General features: G+C 40.9%; 1 protein-coding gene and 1 long non-coding RNA gene across 4 annotated transcripts in view; one reads left to right on the top strand and one right to left on the bottom strand.

Moving 5' to 3' along the window:
- Positions 1 to 18,911, bottom strand: part of LOC102161945 (uncharacterized) — a 169,277-nt gene that overhangs the window by 6,563 nt on the left and 143,803 nt on the right. Inside the window, exon 3 of the long non-coding RNA XR_014842243.1 lies at positions 3,482 to 3,607. This is a non-coding gene — a long non-coding RNA (uncharacterized LOC102161945). The remainder of the gene's footprint in view (positions 1 to 3,481; positions 3,608 to 18,911) is intronic.
- QPCT (glutaminyl-peptide cyclotransferase) overlaps positions 1 to 18,911 on the top strand; it is a 28,111-nt gene that overhangs the window by 3,176 nt on the left and 6,024 nt on the right. The window contains exons 2-4 of one of the 3 annotated variants that reach the window (XR_014842232.1): positions 5,142 to 5,288; positions 11,497 to 15,243; positions 15,523 to 17,677. Coding sequence is in view for 1 of the 3 variants with exons in the window: in XM_003481245.5 (XP_003481293.2) it covers positions 5,142 to 5,288; positions 11,497 to 11,775; positions 17,501 to 17,677 (603 nt within the window). In the remaining 2 variants the exon portion in view is untranslated. Of the gene's footprint in view, positions 1 to 5,141; positions 5,289 to 11,496; positions 15,323 to 15,522; positions 17,678 to 18,911 lie in introns of those variants that run through there. The other 2 variants (XR_014842233.1, XM_003481245.5) reach the window with 2 other exon arrangements.

Here is an 18,911-nt window from a genome sequence, read left to right as displayed (position 1 = left end):
GGTGGTAGAGGGAGAAAGAAAACGTGCCATTTTTGAGTTTCTACCATTAGGCAGGTAAGTACTATGATATCCATTATACAGATTAGAAAACTTTTCCTAGTTAAAGCTAGTAAGTGAGGGAGCTGGAATTTTTTTTTTTTTTTCTTTTTAGAGCCGTACCCATGGCATATGGAAGTTTCTAGGCTAGGGGTCAGATCAGAGCTACAGCTGCCAGCCTACAGCACAGCCACAGCAATGTGGGATCTGAGTCATGTCTGCAACTTACACCACAGCTCATGGCAATGCTGGATCCCTGATCCACTGAATGAGGCCAGGGATCGAACCTGCATCCTCATGGATACTAGTCGGATTCATTTCCACTGCACCACAATGGGAACTCCGGGGAGCTAGACTTTGACCATAAATTGCTGTTTCTAAAGCCACTACTACTTTGTTTTTAGATAGAGGGCTGCTAGCATTTAAAGACAGAACTTTATCTAAACTTTATATTCTGTTCCCAATTGTTCCACAACTACATTTGTAGTATTAGTGGCATCCAACACAGAGGAAGTTCAGTAAATGCTGGCTGGGTTGAATTTGCAGTAGACAACAGGTGCTGTCTGGGAGATGCTCATATGGGATGATAACTGGAATTGAATTGGCTGTGCTTCTGGTCTCCCTTTAATCCAATGTTTTGGGACCTCAAATCTCTCTGCAAGCTGGGCCAGCTCTACAGATTATGTAATCAAACCCCTCATTGGCCTGGCACCCTGTGAGTAGTCCAGAGGAGATGCTGTGGGATATCTGGTTCACACTTTTTTAGCTGAAAGATTCTTGTCACCCAAAGCAGACTTATTGTCCTTTCTGCCTGGATGGAAAGACAAGGCAGGGGCTGTAATAGACACTCATTCTTCTGAGAATGTCTTACCAATAGAAAATTGTCTACGTGTCTTTTAATTGAAATAAACCTAGAATAATCGGGGGCTGACATTTAACATTGGGCTAAACACAGTTTTGGCTCATTCATTTACTGTCTTTATGCCCAGTCCACACTTTCTTCTGAGGTTTTCCCTCTCACTTCTTCCTCTCAAGTCCACATAGATTGTTTATATTTATTGAGTTCTGAGTCAGCCTCCAAAAAAATTAAATGGATGCTGTTTAGGTTGGAAAAATCAAATGCTTCTCCATTCAGGGCTTTATTGAACAGAAAGGCTAAAGCAGTTAACTGAGTGTGACTGTTTCCCCTTCTCTATCCTTCACTGATTGGGAAGCTTTTAATCTCTGATTTCACAGGGGCATCTTTATTCCCAGGGAGGCAAGGAGAGGGAGGGCTCTTTACTGAAGTATGTTAATTAAATGGATGAGCCCAGGAGGTTAAGGATCAATTCAGGTAAGTCTCTGTATTTAGGAGCTCCAACTGGTCTGTCTGATAAATTTACCCTTTATTCATCCATTAAACTTTTTCTGTTTGTTTTCTTAGGGCTGCACCCACAGCATATAGAAGTTCCCAGGCGAAGGGTCAAATCACAGCTGCAGTTGCTGGCCTACACCACAGCCACACCAATGCCAGATCTGAGCCACGAATGGAATTATACCACAGCTCAAGGCAATGCTGGATCCTTAACCCGTTGAGCAAGGCCAGGGATAGAATCCACATCCTCATGGATACTAGTTGGGTTCATTACAATGGGAACTCCCCATTAAGCATTTTTTGGTGCTATTTCTCAACTATGTTTCATCCATGTTATAGGTAGAGATACTGGAGGGTTATCTGTTTCTGTTTTTTCTTAAATCTCCTATGAATTCTTTCAAGCCTCCGTAAATCACCCACTTAAACACCAGCTTGATTTCCTTTCACTGGGGACCACATGGAGTGAAGGACCACAGTGACCAGGTAGGCTCAGGGATGGAGAAGTGGATAGCAAATAGAAAAGGAGCCCCTGGTCAAACAGCCTTTGACACAATAGTTCTCAATTGTCACAGTGACTGCCCTGGGCTAATCCAACTCTAAGTTGTCACAAGCATCAACTTTCAGAAATTCAAAAAGAACAGAAGCCCACCAACATTGAACTACAGCTCTTCTTGGCCCTTTGCAGCAGGCAGACACCTATCTTTCCTGCCTTTATAATTTCTATTCATTCAATTAATTTGATATCTATGGTGGCAAATATGCCCATTTTACTTTATTATTATGTAAACATAGTCTAAGTGAAATTAGTTTTAGAAAGATAGTTCATCTGTTGATTCCATATTTGATGAATTCATCTAATACTTTTTAAGTGTGCCACATGAGCTGGGCACTGAGTAGTTCTGGGGAGAGAGTGGAAAACAAGAGAGAGAGTTCCTGTGCTCCTGGAGTTGACATCTTGCATGAAATCAGACATTAAATAAATACATAAGGCCTCTAAGCTTCGACCTGAAATGAGCAGGACTTAGCTGGGTGAAGAGGAAGGGGAAAACCTTCACGGGTAGAAGGCATCACAATGCAAAACCCTCAGGAGGGCTGAGCCCCACACTGCTTTGCAGCCTGGAAGAGTGCCAAGGTGACTGAAGCATGGAGGAGAGTGGCCCTGCATCGGGCTTGTGAGGCAGCAGGAGAGACCAGAGGCTCCTGTTGGCCAGGTTAAGTAATATTTAACCAAATAAGTTTTCCGACTTCTTGCCTCCAGTCCCTTTTTCCACTTCTCACATCGCTATTGTTTCGTCTTTTAGCTCCCTTTCTTCTCAAAGTGCTGTTTGAGAGTTAATATGAGGACTTAGATCTGAGTACCAAGGAAGTGAAAAGCCACAGCAGCACATTTATGAAGGAAATATATTTCAAAATGTATTGCTAGTAAATAAACACAAACCTCAAGATGTTCAGACAGCATCAATACACTGTGTTGTCTGCTGGAAGTGCACAGACAATGCAGGGAGGCAGTGTTAAGACTAGAATGGGATTGGGAAGCTACAGAACTGAAATCTTTTCTCCAACTTACCTGTACTTCTCCTACAACCTTGGGAAAATCAGCTGGTTTTTATGATCCTCAGTTTCCACAGACATAAAACAAGAAGGTAGGACTATAATCATCTCTCAGTGGCCTTTCTAGCTCTGAGTTCTATACGTCTTTAGTGTTTGATAGATGGTAATAGAACTCATAAAACTCACTGAATATTTGCTGAGGCAGTTTACATGAATTAGCTCACTTAATTATAATTACCCTAGGAAGTAGGTGTTCTTATCTCCCTTTTATAGGTGAGGAAATTAAGTCTTGATGAAGTTAAGTAAACCTGGTCAGAGGTGGTGGCCAGTAAGTGCTGGGGAGTTAAGCTGAGAGGTGGTGTGAAGGGATCTACCTGGACCTGCAGCCCACACTCTTCGCATGATAACACTGGAGAGGAATTCTGAGGCACAGCAAAGTGTAGATGGGTGTGAATAATTAAGCAATAAGCACTCTCTAATCTCACAGTTTCTTAAAGAGTGAAAAAAACCCATGTGATAATTTAGACATAGTTGACTTACCCTGGTCTTGGAAAGAGCTGTAAGATTGATAGGGCTCCCCTGAGTTCTGCTTTGCATTCCAAAGAATTTATGTTTCCTTCATCATGCCTCTCAGGAAAGAAATCATCTGGTCACGACACTGAGTACCTGATAAACATGTAAAGAATGAATGATTCATCATTATTAGCATCATAGGAAAATACAGCGTGTGTAAAGCAATATCCAAAACACAAATTTGAATGCTAGGTATGTTTAGCTGCTTAAATTAAGATTCACTTAATTAATATATAATTGTGAACATTAATATATTAATATAATATTAAAATAATTTTAACCAAAGATATAAAGTCTACCATTTAGTGGGTTATGGAATCATCAAGCTCTAGCTGAAGGGAATTGAAAATCATCTAGTTTAGAGCTATTCGACAGAAATATATAATGAGATGCACATATGTAATTTAAAATTTTCTAGTGGCTCCTTTAAAGTAGAAGGCAATAGGTGATATTATAATACTATATTTTATTTAACAATATATCAGAAATTATTATTTCTACATGTAACTACTATAAAATTATTAATGAGATATTTTACATTTTTTTCATACTAAGTCTTCAAACTTCAATATATATAATACACTTAAGCATACCTCCATTTGACTTCCCATGTTTCAAGGGTTTAATAGTCATGTGTGGCTGATGGCTACCATACTGGACAATGCAGATCTAGCTCTAAATTCCTTTATTAGTATTTTGAAGGGAATGAGAAGGAAAGGGATCTGCCCAAGATCATACAACCTATAAATGGCAGCTAGAAACTTTGAATCCAGCTTCTCTTATGCCAGCTTCTCTTATTCTATAACACTACACTGGCTTTTATAAAGCAATTATGCGAACAAAGTATATTGTTTTGTTGGCTGTAGTTTTTGAAATATTGTATTTTCTTAAGACTAGGATATTAACAAATTATTTATTTATTTATTTTTATTTTTATTTTGGCTCCTTAGGGCCACACCCACGGCATATGGAAGTTCCCAGGCTAGGGACTGAATGGGAATTGCAGCCGCTGGCCTACGCCACAGCCACAGCAATGCGGGATTCAAGCAACATCTGTGACCTACACCACAGCTCATAGCAACGCCGGATCCTTAGCCCACTGGGTGAGGCCAGGGATAGAACACACATCCTCATGGATACTAGTCAGATTTGTTTCTGCCGAGCCTTGGGAACTGCAACAATTGATATTTTTAAACCTTAGTTTTACAAAGCAATTGTATCAAAATTATTAAAAGTTACATAGGATATCAGTGTTAAGTTCTTGGGCTAGGGGTCTAATTGGAGCTGCAGCTGTAAACCTATGCCACGGCCACGGCCACACAGGATCCGAGCTACATCTGTGACCTACCTATGCTGCAGCTTGCCGCAACACTGGATCTTTAACCCACTGAGCAAGGCCAGGGATCGAACATGCATCCTCGCAGACACTAAGTTGGGTTCTTAACCAGCTGATGCACAATGGGAAGTACCAAGGGGCCAATTTTACAGTGGAGTAGTTTAATTTATTTTGTATAATGTAAGAGCTATCTCTTTATTTTGAGGTTCAAATGAATATTTTATAATTGCAAATATCTCAATTAAAATTTTAGAAAATGAAGCCAGTTAAACAATGTTATTTGATTCTCAGAGTTATCATCAACCAGCCCTTTTGAATTTATCATCTCTTCGGCAAGTTGCAGAAGGCACCAGTATTTCTGAAATGTGGCAAAATGACTTACGACCACTGCTGATAGAGCGATATCCTGGATCCCCTGGAAGCTATGCTGCTCGCCAGGTGAGAAAATAGCACACACACCTAAAGGTTGTCAAACACTTTGCTTTCACAGGAGAAATAATGTTATGCCCGAAATTCTGAGTTGTCTAATATTCATATCTGTCATCTCATCTTATTCACTAAAACAAGCAACCTAAAAAAACAAACAACTGAGAGTAAACATCTGTTCTGAGTTAAGAGATGAATGTTAACTTAAATCAATTTATGTGTGAATTCTCTGTCTGGGGTACAACATCCAAAAGGGTACTAAGTATTCACTCCTGACCATTTCTATAACACACCCACAGACACCCAGTCGAGTTTTCTTGAACCCTAAACACCCAATATCAAAGGCCTTAACAGTTCTGGGTCAAGAGTGAATTACTAACAGGCATTCATTCCCTTTTGGGAAACTGGATTCTTCTTGAAGGGAGAGTCAGGATCAGTGATAAGTTACTTTCTCCCATGCGGTACTTCTCAAACTTCTGACCATGACATGCGGTAAACATCTATTTTACATTTTATATACACAAAGATAGATTTAACTGATACATAAGTTTCATGAAAGATACTCTTACTACCTGCAATCTACTCTGATATAATTAATTCTATTTTTATAAGATTTCTTTCCTTTTAGGCTGATCATGATGACCCACTAATTTGATTTCAAGACCTACTGATGTTTGCACTGAAGTTTGTAAGACATTGACATAGAAGGCAGATGAAGCCATAAGGTGGACTGGACCTGAATCCTCTCTGCCTCCTAAGTGTCATTGCTCTTAAGCTATCTGAAAACCCAGCTCTGAATGACTGTTTTGTCAAACTAGCCCCATTTTAAGGGGCATCTTGGGAAGGAGTGGGGAGAGACTGGCTTCTCATATTCTCCTCTGAGAGTACTCCACCTACCTAACACTTTAGGCAAAAGACTTTGGCACTCCATGGCTGTGTCAGAGTGATGACTGTCAGGCCCAGCAGCACAGCAATTGGGCTCTTCCTTTCTAGCCAGGATATAGCTTCTGCCCCAGATGCCACGGTCTGTTGCTCCATTAGCGTGTTGTCTTCCAGCCAAACAGCTCTTGCTTCCCCTAAGCATTTAAGTGGCAGAAACCCAAAGAGCACCTGAGTTCTTTCTAAGCTTTGGGTAGGGTGAGAAGGAATGATGATGATGGCTGACTTTCATCTAGCACTTTTTCAGCTCAGGCTCTTTATGGAACTCTTTGCATAGATCTTCTCATTTAGTCCTCACAACAGCACTACTGTGGGGGTACAATTATTCTCCCAGTATGACAGATTTAGAAAGACCCGAGGCTTAAGCATACAGGCTAACTTGCTCAAGGTCATACATTCAGTAGGGATGAGGCCAGACTCTGGACCCTGATTTGCCTGACCTCCCCATCTAATCCCTGGGAGCTGTGGCTGGGAGAGACCAGCTCTGTGGTGTGTTTCATTCATGTCGCCAGCCCTGAATCTTCTCAGGCCCAAGTTGGAGAGTGAGGCGCATACCACTCATTTCAGTGATGTCCCCTGGGCCTCATCTCCCAAGCATTTTCTTAAAAAAAAAAAAAAAACAAAAAAAAACTCAAGACACTGGGTCTTTCCAAAATCCTCAGTTACTCATTAGAAACAAATTGATGCCGGTACTGCTCACTCATCTCTACCTTTTTCGTTTCCCCATATCAGGTGCTCAAAAGGCCAAATATCTACCCAGAAATGTATATGCATCCTTCAGACCTGAGGTTCCTTGCCTGTGGCCTCTAGAAATCCATAAATACAACTATTGCTATTTTGATCTTTATTTAGCTTCTACAGAATTGATTACACAAATAATACACATAGATTCTGCAGTGATTTTAAAAATACATATTCGTTTAGAAGTGTCACAGAATCTGCAATACCCTGTCATGTGGGGTGAAGGCCAAGTGAGAAATTTATTGAGGGTATTCTGGAATGTGCTGGGAACTGCTGTGGGCTGCCTACGCATGGCCTGCCTGACACAGCAGTAGTCCTAACAGGATGCTTGTGCTAAAAATTTCACTTGAGAGATTCAATTTTATAATTTTGGGGGAAGAAAATTATAAGTTTTAAGAAAGATGTCCCCTAAGCTGTGGAGGGTTCCCTCTTTTTTTTTGGTCTTTTTGCCATTTCTTGGGTCGCTCCCGCGGCCTGTGGAGGTTCCCAGGCTAGGGGTCAAATTGGAGCTGTAGCTGCCGGCCTACTCCAGAGCCACAGCAACTAGGGATCCAAGCTGCGTCTGTGACCTACACCACAGCTCACGGCAACGCCGGATTGTTAACCCACTGAACAAGGCCTGGGATCGAACCCACAACCTCATGGTTCCTAGTCGGATTCGTTAACCACTGAGCCACGAGGGGAACTCCAAGGGTTCCCTCTTTTTAAGATGAAGTAGATGACACCGTTTTTATGAGGGAATTACACCAATGGCTTTAATTTGACTAGGATTGGTGGCTTTTACTCAGAACCATATTTAAATAAGCATGGTGGAAAGTTACTTCTTCTCCTGAGGCATTTTTTTGAGCTCTATATTAGATGTTTTATAATTTATAGAGTTTCAGGATTATAACGAGAGAAGAATCTAAAATCTAAAAAAATAATGTGGACTTGATATAAAATTGGTTAGTGAATTAACTTTTGTCAGTTAACAATAAAGATGTGTATCCTTCCCTTTCAGAGGATAATATGGGAAGAGTATCCCATAGTCTGCATTTATATTGTCGCTGATCAATTGGCCTAAAGCTGCCTGTCGGATTATTTTTTTTGTTTTCTTGAAGAACAGTTGATTTACAATGTTGTGATAATTTCTGCTGTACAACAAAGTGCCTATTATATCTTTATTTGAGAAGATACTTTATTTGTAAATTTAACACTTTGAAGGTATTAAAGAGAATAAAAAGTAAATTAAAAAATTAGGATGATTAAGTCTCACTAAGGAGCAAGCCAGAAACTTTGTCTAAAAGAGGCACACTAGAAACTTGGTGGTTAAAATCCCCTATAGAAGTCCAATGGATCCGAGTAGCTTAAGCTGGGCTTCTTCAGTGAAAAGAATGTGTATCCCTGAATGGAGGGACCTGGGAGGAGGGCCTTCAGCTTGGAGCCCGAGACACTAATATATGGTTCACTTGAGAGGGAGAAGGTACCTGAAGTCCCTAGCAGCAGGGTTCAGAACCCTGACAATGGTTTGTCTGTAGACTTATTACAAATAGTGCAGGATCTGCTTCCTCTGAACAAATCTGGTTTATGAAGGACACTGTTTCTCTGAACTTGGAAATGAGAATTTAATTTTAATTAATTTGACCCAGGACCATTTGCCAATGTTAACCTAAAATCCTCAGGGTCTTCCTCCCCAGGAAGTAGAATGTCATGCTTAATTTTATCTTTTCTTCTCTCTCTACCCCCACTCTCAGCCTCTCCCTGTTTCTTTTTCCTCGTCCCCACCTCTATCTTTATATCCTTTTCTTTCTCTCTCTACTCAATCTCCATCTCTCTCTGTCTCAGTCTGTGTATCTCTTTCTCTCTTTTCTCCCTTCCCCACTTAAAAAGATAGAGGTGTAGAAATCCAAAGTACCATCTGTATTCTAAATTGCATTTCTGCAAGCCTGGTGGGCCGAGGCTCTTGCTACCTGGAGTTAGGGATGCACAGAACAGCTGCTTGGGACACCCTCTCACAGCCAAGCAGTCCCTGTTTAGGGGCACTCTAGTGAGAAGAGCAGTAGTCTTTGGAGTCTACATTAGAGAATTAATAGTGGGAACTTGCAACCTAAGTCTGCAGGCCAAAAGGAAACAATAAGGGATATTGGTGACCTAATTAGATTATGCAGCCAATTTGCTTGTTTGTACAGAAATTAGTTGCTAAGATAAATAAAAAAATATTTATACTTAACCAAAAAGAGATTACTTCAGGGAGAACCCTTTTTGGGGCATTTGCTTTTATGGGCTTTAGTGTCAACAGAGATATCAGAAATTACGGCCAAGACCTGTTCAGTAGTGGAAGAATGAGTTTGTATGTGAGACTTCAGTTGAGCCGAGCTGTATTTGTAAAAATCCCAATTCATTTTGTAAGCATGCAGGCTGCTATTGGTATTGAACACATTTTATGGAGCAGTTCATCATCTGGATACCAGATGTTCTGGAGGATAAGCTTTTTTTTTTTTTTTTTTTTAAGATGACCCTTTTATGGAAAAATTTATTTTCCCTTAAGTCTGGGGATAACTTGTTTTCAGATTCTCTGGGAAACTTGTATTAGATGTAGTGATTTCTCTTTAGTCAAACCACTAAGGTTCTATATCATCTAATTTTACGTATTCTCATTGAGAATAACTTAGTTATAATTGGCCCATATTTACTGATAGCTGACTGTGAACAAAGCCCAGTGTTAAGACTTGCAGAGGGTGACAAAATAAATGAGATATGAGTGATGATTTCAAAAAAATTATAAAGTTTTTAAAAATTATTTTTATATGAAAAGACAACCTGTAAATGCGTAATAGGAAAGGTGAGGTTCTGTGTATACATGCACTTTAGGCCAAAGTCCACCTCCTGGCAGAAAGCAGGGAGTGAATATCTGGGAAACTGTTTGTTTATTTGGCTTTTGCAGGACTGACTGTAGAATCACTGTCCTCCCTCTGGCTTAGTTTTCCTCTTCCTGGAAGCTTCCTGCCACAGTTGTTCCAAGGCCCTTGCCTACGTGTCATGTCACATTAGTTAGGGCAGGTCACACAAGGCTTGGCTAGGCTAGAAAATCATGTATTTCCTTGGGGGGGGGAGGAGTCTCTCATTCTTTTCCAGTCATTATAAGTTATTTGTTTATCACCTCAAGGTCCATCCCCACTAGATGTGCACTGTGGAACAAACAGCTAGATGTGTTGATAGCTTGTTTTGTGACTTAAAAATAAGTTTTTAAGGCAGTTTTCACAAATCTATATAATATTTCAAAATGAAATAAATGGAACACAGTGAGGCAAATGCAGCAAATGAAAAAACGATAGAAAAGGGCAGATGTAATTACTTCTCACACCACACATTCCAGATTTTTTTAAGAAGACGCCTCCAGTCCCTGAAGTGGTGTTTCTTTTCCATCTGCTGCTTTTCCCTGTCAGTCACTATGTTGCTCACAAGGCCCGAGGCAACCAGGAAAGATGGGAAAATAGATTCTTTTTGCTGGCGTTTGCAGTAGGTCTGGACCTGCCTTGACTGCAAAGGGAAAACAACTTGATATGTCATGATGGTTCAGAGTTGCTTATTGATTCTTAGGGTGAGCAGAACCTAAAATATCCCCCAACCATCCCTTTGTCATGGGACTTTCTGTGCATTATACTTAACAGGTGGACATTACTATCTTTTGCTAATGTTTGTTATGTTATGAAATATTGGCTGGACTGGGGGCATATGCTAAGTGCTTGGGACAAAAAGAGCTGCTATGGGCAGTTCTCATCCTCAAAGAGCTGAGAGTGGAAGATATGACTGTAGGACCCACCTTAGGACATCTAGTTTCTCAAACCTCTCTTGCTAGCCTCCTGGAAATATTAAAAGTGGGCTATAACATGTACTGAACTGGAGCTCTATCTCCTGACATTTGGAGACATCAGGGTTCTTTTTTTTTTTTTTCTTTTGTCTTTTTGACTTTTCTTGGGCCACTCCCTCACGGCATATGGAGGTTCCCAGGCTACGGGTCTAATTGGAGCCGTAGCCACCGGCCTACACCACAGCCACAGCAACTCGGGATCCAAGCCACATCTGTGACCTACACCACAGCTCACGGCAATGCCAGATCCTTAACCCACTGAGCGAGGCCAGGGATTGAACCCGCAACCTCATGGTTCCTAGTCGGATTCGTTAACCACTGAGCCACGACGGGAACTCCAGTGTTCGTTTTTAAGTGAGAAGAGCAAAGGGCAGAGCAAATGTAGGTACTATCCCTATAAGAATATTCTGCCAAATATGTGTGTGTGTGTGTGCCAATACATGTTTGTATAAACAAGGAGGAAGGTGTGGAAAGACATACATTCGATTCTTAACATTGGCAATAATAATAGTTGGTTGGGTTGGATCAGCAAGGGGAAGGTTAGGGGAGAGGGAAAGGATTAGCTTTTTCTTTAAACACCCTTGCTATTGATACACTAGGCATGTTTAATTTGAAAGGCATTACATAAAATTTCTAAAACAAATGAAAACTGTGTCTGGATCTGAAATTTTGGTTTTTGTTTTTGACCAGCATATAATGCAGAGAATTCAGAGACTTCAAGCTGACTGGGTCTTGGAAGTAGACACCTTCTTGAGTCGAACACCCTATGGGTACCGGTCTTTCTCAAATATCATCAGCACTCTCAATCCCACTGCTAAACGACACTTGGTCCTCGCCTGCCACTACGATTCCAAGTATTTTCCCCACTGGGACAACAGAGTGTTTGTGGGAGCCACTGATTCAGCTGTGCCATGTGCGATGATACTGGAACTTGCCCGGGCTTTAGACAAACAACTCCTTTCCTTGAAGGTATCTATTTCCCTCTTGTAGATTCCTGGGATAAAACACATTAGCAGTAATTCAGAGTGAATACTAGAATCCTTGGGGGAGTGAGAAAGCCATTTAGAAGTGTAGACTTTCTGTAATTTTGTATTAATTTGTTCCAAAATGAAATGAGGTTGAGATAATATTAATTGGAAAATTACATTATTTAAAATGTCAACCCATGGGCAATAATTCTAAGATACGTGAGAGTGTGTTCATTAATTGGCATCTGATTTCTTAGTTATGAACACACATTAAATTAAAAGCAACTTTTTTTTTTTGCAAAAAACTAAAGAAGGTGAAAGGTTGGTACAGGCATATATATGAGCACTATGTTTATTTCTTCTTGTTTATTAGTCATGAAACATCACAACCTTCTAATCTGAGAGATAGTGGCCTTGAGTTGGGGGAGGGAGTTTCTGCAAAGTGGTTCTGAAGTAGAGAGTGGGTAATTCAGACATATCAAGATGAAAAGCATGAAGCAGAAATGCATTATTGTTATTATCTGTGAATCTCAGCTCAATTTTATGTAGCATAGCAAAGCTTTTGTTACATTCTCAGCTCAAAATACTTCTGGGACTCTCAGATGTTATTTCAGTCTCTGAGTTCTTAAGGGCATATTGGAAAAAAGTGCTAAGCTAGATGAAGACATTTTGTTCAGATATCACTCATAACCAAGTAAACACAAGAAAGCAAAAACAAAAAACTTTGTTTGCAGGCAACAAATACCTTCTTTCCCCCAAAGCTTTATGAAGGGGCTAGCTTTTGATACCAGAGGGGTAAAGAAGTAAAAGATTTATCTTGTAATGTAAGTAACAGAGATATTCCATTCTGTTTTTGCTGGATATGCTGAACTTGAAGAAAGCAAGAATTGTTTATAACCTCTCAGTATCCTTTTCACTATTTTTGTTTTGTTTTGTCTTCTAAACCTCTATAATGTCTTTGTCCCAGGCTCTGCCCTACGTTTAACTAGCATCTTTTCCCAGAAATTGGGTGAAAGAATTCAAAAGCTGATGTAAAAGGTTAATTTTTCATATTTGCATTTCTAGTGTAAGCACATAAAATGAGTGAAGTATGACTTAAAGAAACAATCTGTGTGGTGGGTGTGTTTTCTCTGAGTGAAGTCCTTTACCTTTTTACATGTAATCCACACCTGCTTTTGGTAACCAGAAATAGAAAGGGCTGAATGAGTTGTTAGGTGGGGATTTCCAATAACAAAATACACAGACACTCTTTTAATTATCCTTTCTAATAGAGGTAAGCAGGGATATGGGCAATTAAAAATAAAGACTGGTTTTGAATGCAGGCTTTGAGAGGGTCAGATTTATTCCTCCAGTTGTACTTTAACTAGGTTTCAATTTAGGAGTTATTTTATGTTCTTCAGTTGTCATAGGTTGGGTGAGTGATGATAGCATATTATCTGGGAGAAGGCTGGATAGGAGACTGGATGATGGGTCCAATTCTTGGCAGTTCTCCCCCCTCTGGTAATAAGATTATATTATACATTCACTTCTTTTGTCTTATAACTTTGCTGTGCCCTCCTACCTTAGCAGGTTGTACTTCCTCATTCCTTGACTTTGGACTTGGTTATTTGTCTTGCCTTGGCCAACGGTATGCTAGGAGATGACATAAACATAAGAGTCTGGAAATGTGCTTGTACAATTAGACTTTTGCTCTCCCGTGCCTTTACCATCATCATGAGAAGAGCATGTCCAAACTGGCCTGCCGACCCAGGAGGAGGATAAGAGGCTAGTGGAGCAGAGCCAACTTTGATGACTGCAGGGTGAAGCAGAGCTCCTCCAGCCAAACCCAGCCTAAGACCACTTGTCCCTAGCTGACTGCAGACCCTGCAGAACTCATGATTGTTTTAAGCCACTGAGTTCGGGGTGGTTTTTTACACCTTATTATGGTGGCATTAGCTGTTACAGTCTTGGATGGGGAAGACTGCAGATAATTTGCTGACTCTGTTAACACGGATAACTAGGTATTCGTCATATTGCCACAAAGGACCAGAAGACCTTCACAAATCTAGCTACATAGATTTTCTAGCTCCAAAATACTAGGCTGAGTTACTAGAAACTGAAGGCTACAGTTATTTTCCTGTCAATCCTAAAAAGAAGTAAAAAGAGCAAGTTGCTTCATAGGACTCAGGGTCATTGTCTAAAAGAGTCCACCCCTATCTAAATGAAATGGTGCTAAGAGAATCATTGCACTAAACAATGAAAGTAAATCATTGCACTAAACATTAGAGTCACCAAGCTGTTGACATTTCTGAGGCACCAGAATCTTCAAACTTGCAGGCTATTAAAACTACTTTTTTTTTTTTTTGTCTTTTAGGGCTGCACCTGAGGCATATGGAGTTTCCCAGGCTAGGGGTCCAGTTGGAGCTATAGCTGCTGGCCTACGCCAGAGCCACAGCAACTCGGGATCCCAGCTGTGTCTTCAACCTACACCATAGCTCACGGCAATGCTGCATCCTTAACCCACTGAGCGAGGCCAGGGATTGATCCATGTCCTCATGGATGCTAGTTGGGTTTGTTAACTGCTGAGCCATGACAGGAACTCTGAAAACTATCTTATTTTTGCTTCTGCCCTGGGCATGAACAGAGTGTCTCTGGTCCCAAAGAGTCTTATTCTGTTCTGGTGTTCTGTGATCATGCTATTTGATTTGGAGTTAGAACTTTGGAACCAGTCAAGGCCCTTTAAACTTAGAAATGTCTGTCCTAAAATATGCACCTCATACGTTTTGCCAGTGAGAAAATGTTTTGTTACTTAGTTCTTTTTTTTTTTTTTTTTTCTGATGCACCTGTGGCATATGGAAGTTACCAGGCCAGGGACTGAATCCAAGCCATAGCTGCAATCTAAGCCACAGCTGCAGCAACACTGGATCCCTAACTCACTGCACTAGGTCGGGGATTTAACTGGTGTCTCCACAGAGACAAGCTGGATCATTAACCTATTGCACCACAGAGGGAACTCCTACTTAGTTCTTATTAAATCCTAAGTGAATATATATTATACAGACAGATACATCCTGTACTGAGTACTACTGGGAGTTATGAAAGATTCAAAATATAATAAACTGTCCTTTTCCTGGAATCTAATTAAGGAGTAATATTAAGACAATTGAAATGATTACCTTACAAAGATAACTTAGCTTTCAGTTTATAAAGACATTTTTCTTCTTATGAAATCACCCTGAAACAATCAGGGAAAATTCCATCTTTAAAGAAACCAGGGAACATCAGTTAATGGGAACAACTATAGGAAGACAGAAGGTGAATGGAGAAAAGGCAGAGGACATAAAGAGAAGTCATGTTCTCCAGAGGGGAAGAACTGAAAGAAGCCAGTGGTCCCTTGATAAAATCCTGAATGGCTCAGGGATGGGAGGAGACAGTAAGGAAGGCAGAAGTGAGGCGAGGGTGTTTATAAGTCTGTATAAAGAGCACTTAGGTACATAAGATTTTCACTCCACACCTGGCACCTACCAGGAGATGATAGAATATTTTTCTGGAGAAGTTGAACCAGAGAGGTTCTGGATGTGGGGAAGACAGAAGGTGAATGGAGAAAAGGCAGAGGACATAAAGAGAAGTCATGTTCTCCAGAGGGGAAGAACTGAAAGAAGCCAGTGGTCCCTTGATAAAATCCTGAATGGCTCAGGGATGGGAGGAGACAGTAAGGAAGGCAGAAGTGAGGCGAGGGTGTTTATAAGTCTGTATAAAGAGCACTTAGGTACATAAGATTTTCACTCCACACCTGGCACCTACCAGGAGATGATAGAATATTTTTCTGGAGAAGTTGAACCAGAGAGGTTCTGGATGTGGGGACACCAGGTACAGAGGAGAGTAGTAATGAGGTGCCTCATGGAAATCAACGAGATTAGGTGAAAGAGTATACACTGAGCAGCGAGAAGCCCAGCCTTTCCCCCATTTCCAGCTTGAGAAAGCCAGCAGCCAGTTCATACCAATCAGGTAGGCAATTGGAGGATCTTCCTCTGGAGAATGTGAATCATTTCCTAGAAAAGAGCCATAGACAGTTACATTTCGGATCCTCAGTGAAAACACTGACTGGTCCTCAGATTGCCCTGCAGTGGAGCCAACCAATCTGTGTCTCTAATCAGTGTTTTAGTGTCTTATTGTTTAATGTAAATGCACGCAAAGGATGATCAGACATTTGAGGACTGTCTCCAGCAGAAATGAAAGAAAGCAAAGCAAATAATGAAAGTTGAAAAGTGAACTCAGAGGACATAGGGTACAGGACCAGAAAATATCTTAAAGAACACTATTTTAATATCCTTAGAGAGGTAAGAGGAGACGTTTTATCCACAACAGATTAAAGAAACATCAGATTCATTTCTGTCCAATGGGAACACATTTTCCAGTAATGAAGAGAAGTAGAGAGAGCAAATGGTTGTGAATTTTTCTTCATCCAGGTTTAGCTGCATGAGTGTAGGTACAGAGCAGGCAGAGAGTTGGACTTAATACTATGTTTTTGCCAGTGAATTTGACCACAGAGGCACGGGAGTGGAGTGTGTAATGCAGGGAGCAATTAGAATGATTGACTGCAATTGAGCTGAATATAGAGTGAAGTGAGGATACCATGGGGGTAAAGAAAAGACTGTGTAAAGGTGAACAATTCAATAGGTTAGGGATTCCAGTGGGGTTGAAGGATTGTGGGGGTTAGTTTACCAGAAAGACTAATCTGAAAGTTGAGGGTTGTCCAACAGTGCAAAGTATAAAATCGATCAGAATCCTACTCACCCTTGTAAGTTCTGCTCAAACCCTTTTTCCAAAAGTCTTCCTTAACACTCCAAGGATTTGACCTCTCCATCTATCCAAATCCCAGAAGAGTTTTATGTTACATTTTTGACCCTTGGTACCTTTTGCCATGCCCATGTATTCGTTTTATCTTTCCCTAACCCAACTAAAGTATAGGTTCCTCCAAGGGAGAGGCTGTAATTATCATTCTTTGTGTCTGTGGCATTCCAAGGGAAGATTCTTGAACCTAGACTCAATACAACACTGCAGACTTAAATAAGGTGAGAAGCAAGATTTGCAGTTGTTTCAGGTTGGCTTCCCTGGGATGCACCCTCTGACACAGAGGTTAGCATTTCAGTCACTTACTAGGGCGTGGCCTTGACTCAACACCTATGACAGGTAGGGGGAAGAAATGGAAATAGAGGGAGAAGCCAGGCTGCCATGCAGGTTCAGCAACAGCCTCATCCAACCCCTGGAGAGCTCTGGGGGTAGCGTGGCCTTTAAAGAACCCTTAGTACCTGCGTAGGCCAGCAAGCGGATGTAGGTTGCCCTGTGGCTGAGCCAAGCCTTAAAGGGACTAACAACTGAAGGCTTTCTGCTGACACCTCTGCTGGCAGCAGGGACAACACAATATTCTGCGAGGGAATGGGGTGTTGTGTCACAGTGTCCACTATTACACTTGCATGGTTCCAGAGTTTTCTAAGGAGTAAGAAAAAAATGTAAGACTTCCATTTTCAGAGGAAAATGGAGAAGGCGAGATTTATATGGGCGAAGACTTGGGATATGTGATGATTTTCAGAGAGGAAATGGTACATATTTGGCATATTTTCACTTGTTTTGGCTTCTTCTTTTTCTTCATGACACATCTTTTTTGTCCAGTTAATAGGAAAGAATACTCTTTTTTAATAAGAATATTTTCGCTACTTTTCTTTTTTTTTTAAAAAAAAAACAAGAATATATCAGACTTGAAGCCAGATCTCTCACTCCAGCTAATTTTCTTTGATGGGGAAGAGGCTTTTCTTCACTGGTCTCCTCATGATTCTCTGTATGGGTCTCGGCACTTAGCTTCCAAGATGGCATCGACCCCGCACCCACCTGGAGCAAGGGACACCAACCAACTGCATGGCATGGTGAGTCTGGATGATTTTCACAGTGCTGCAGCTGCAGGCTCTGATTCAAAGGAAGCCAAATCGAAAGCCAATTAAAGACCTATAAATGCCATGGCATTCTTCGAGGAGAGTGTTTATAATAGAACATTTTTGGCAGGCATTGGGTTTTTGAGGAATCCCAGAGCTAAAAAGAATGATTCTGAGTTGGAAGTTATGTTTGACTGAGCTTAATTAAAATGATATTAAAAACCAGAATAAGGAAACATCAGAGTCAGTTCAGTCCCATGGGAGCACATCCCCCGAGTAAGTATTGAGGTGGAGAGAACAAATCTCATCTGTAAAGCCCCTATCAAGCCGGAGGAGGCTGGGGTCTTGGCAAGTGGTGTAAGAGTGGAACATAGTATGGGAACGGGAGTGAAGAAATCTTTGGTGGCTTCAAAGCATTACAGTAACTTGAAGTGTGTAAAGGACATTTTGATTTGTCAGTTTTGATATGGTATTTTTCATGTGCGGGTGGAATTATTTTGATGCTGTCTTAAAACCCCACTCTTATTACCAAGTAATGGGTGCAACTTATGGCCCCTCTTCATCCCGTATTCTGGCCCTGTACCCCATACTGAGTCCTTTATTCCACCTTTGAATTTCCTATTCTGACTCTCTTCCCATATTTGCCCTTCACTCAGTATTTGAGGCCTTGCTAACCCCAGCATGGACTTCATTACTCCCTACGGCTCCGTCCATCCCTGACCCTCACCCTATCTCTGAACTGATAACCTGTTCCTAACCCCTCCACTCATCCCTGTCCTTTGCCCTATCACTGACCTTCACCCTAAGAGTCTAAATGGCCACATTTAATGTCCTCTATGACTCCAACATATCTCAAGTTGGTTTTCCTTTTCATCCCATTACTCACTGGCAGCTCATAAGCGGTCAGGGGAACATAATGGGCACCTCATTCAATCACTTTCACTGAAGTAGCTAAAAAGGACTCAGAGGAGGAAGGGAGACCTGATTGATCAGCAGGAGGAACAAAGTTATTTGTTTACCAGTCCGAATATATGAGTCCATAGGATAGTTAAGGCCCCCCCCCCCAAAAAAAAAACAAACTCTTAAGAGCTTATCTAACCTTGTGAATATACTGTTTTTTTTTTTTTTTTTTTTTTTTTTTTTTTTTTTTTTTTTTTTTTGTCTTTTTGCCATTTCTTGGGCCACTCCCGCGGCATATGGATGTTCCCAGGCTAGGGGTCCAATCGGA

Source organism: Sus scrofa, chromosome 3, assembly GCF_054392235.1.
Source record: "Sus scrofa isolate SSC_HxYL_T2T_F1_AM1 chromosome 3, Sscrofa_HxYL_maternal_Yorkshire_Landrace_v2.0, whole genome shotgun sequence".
Taxonomy (NCBI): domain Eukaryota; kingdom Metazoa; phylum Chordata; class Mammalia; order Artiodactyla; family Suidae; genus Sus; species Sus scrofa.
Note: the sequence above shows the minus strand (reverse complement) of the source record. Positions and strands in the feature narration are given on the sequence as shown.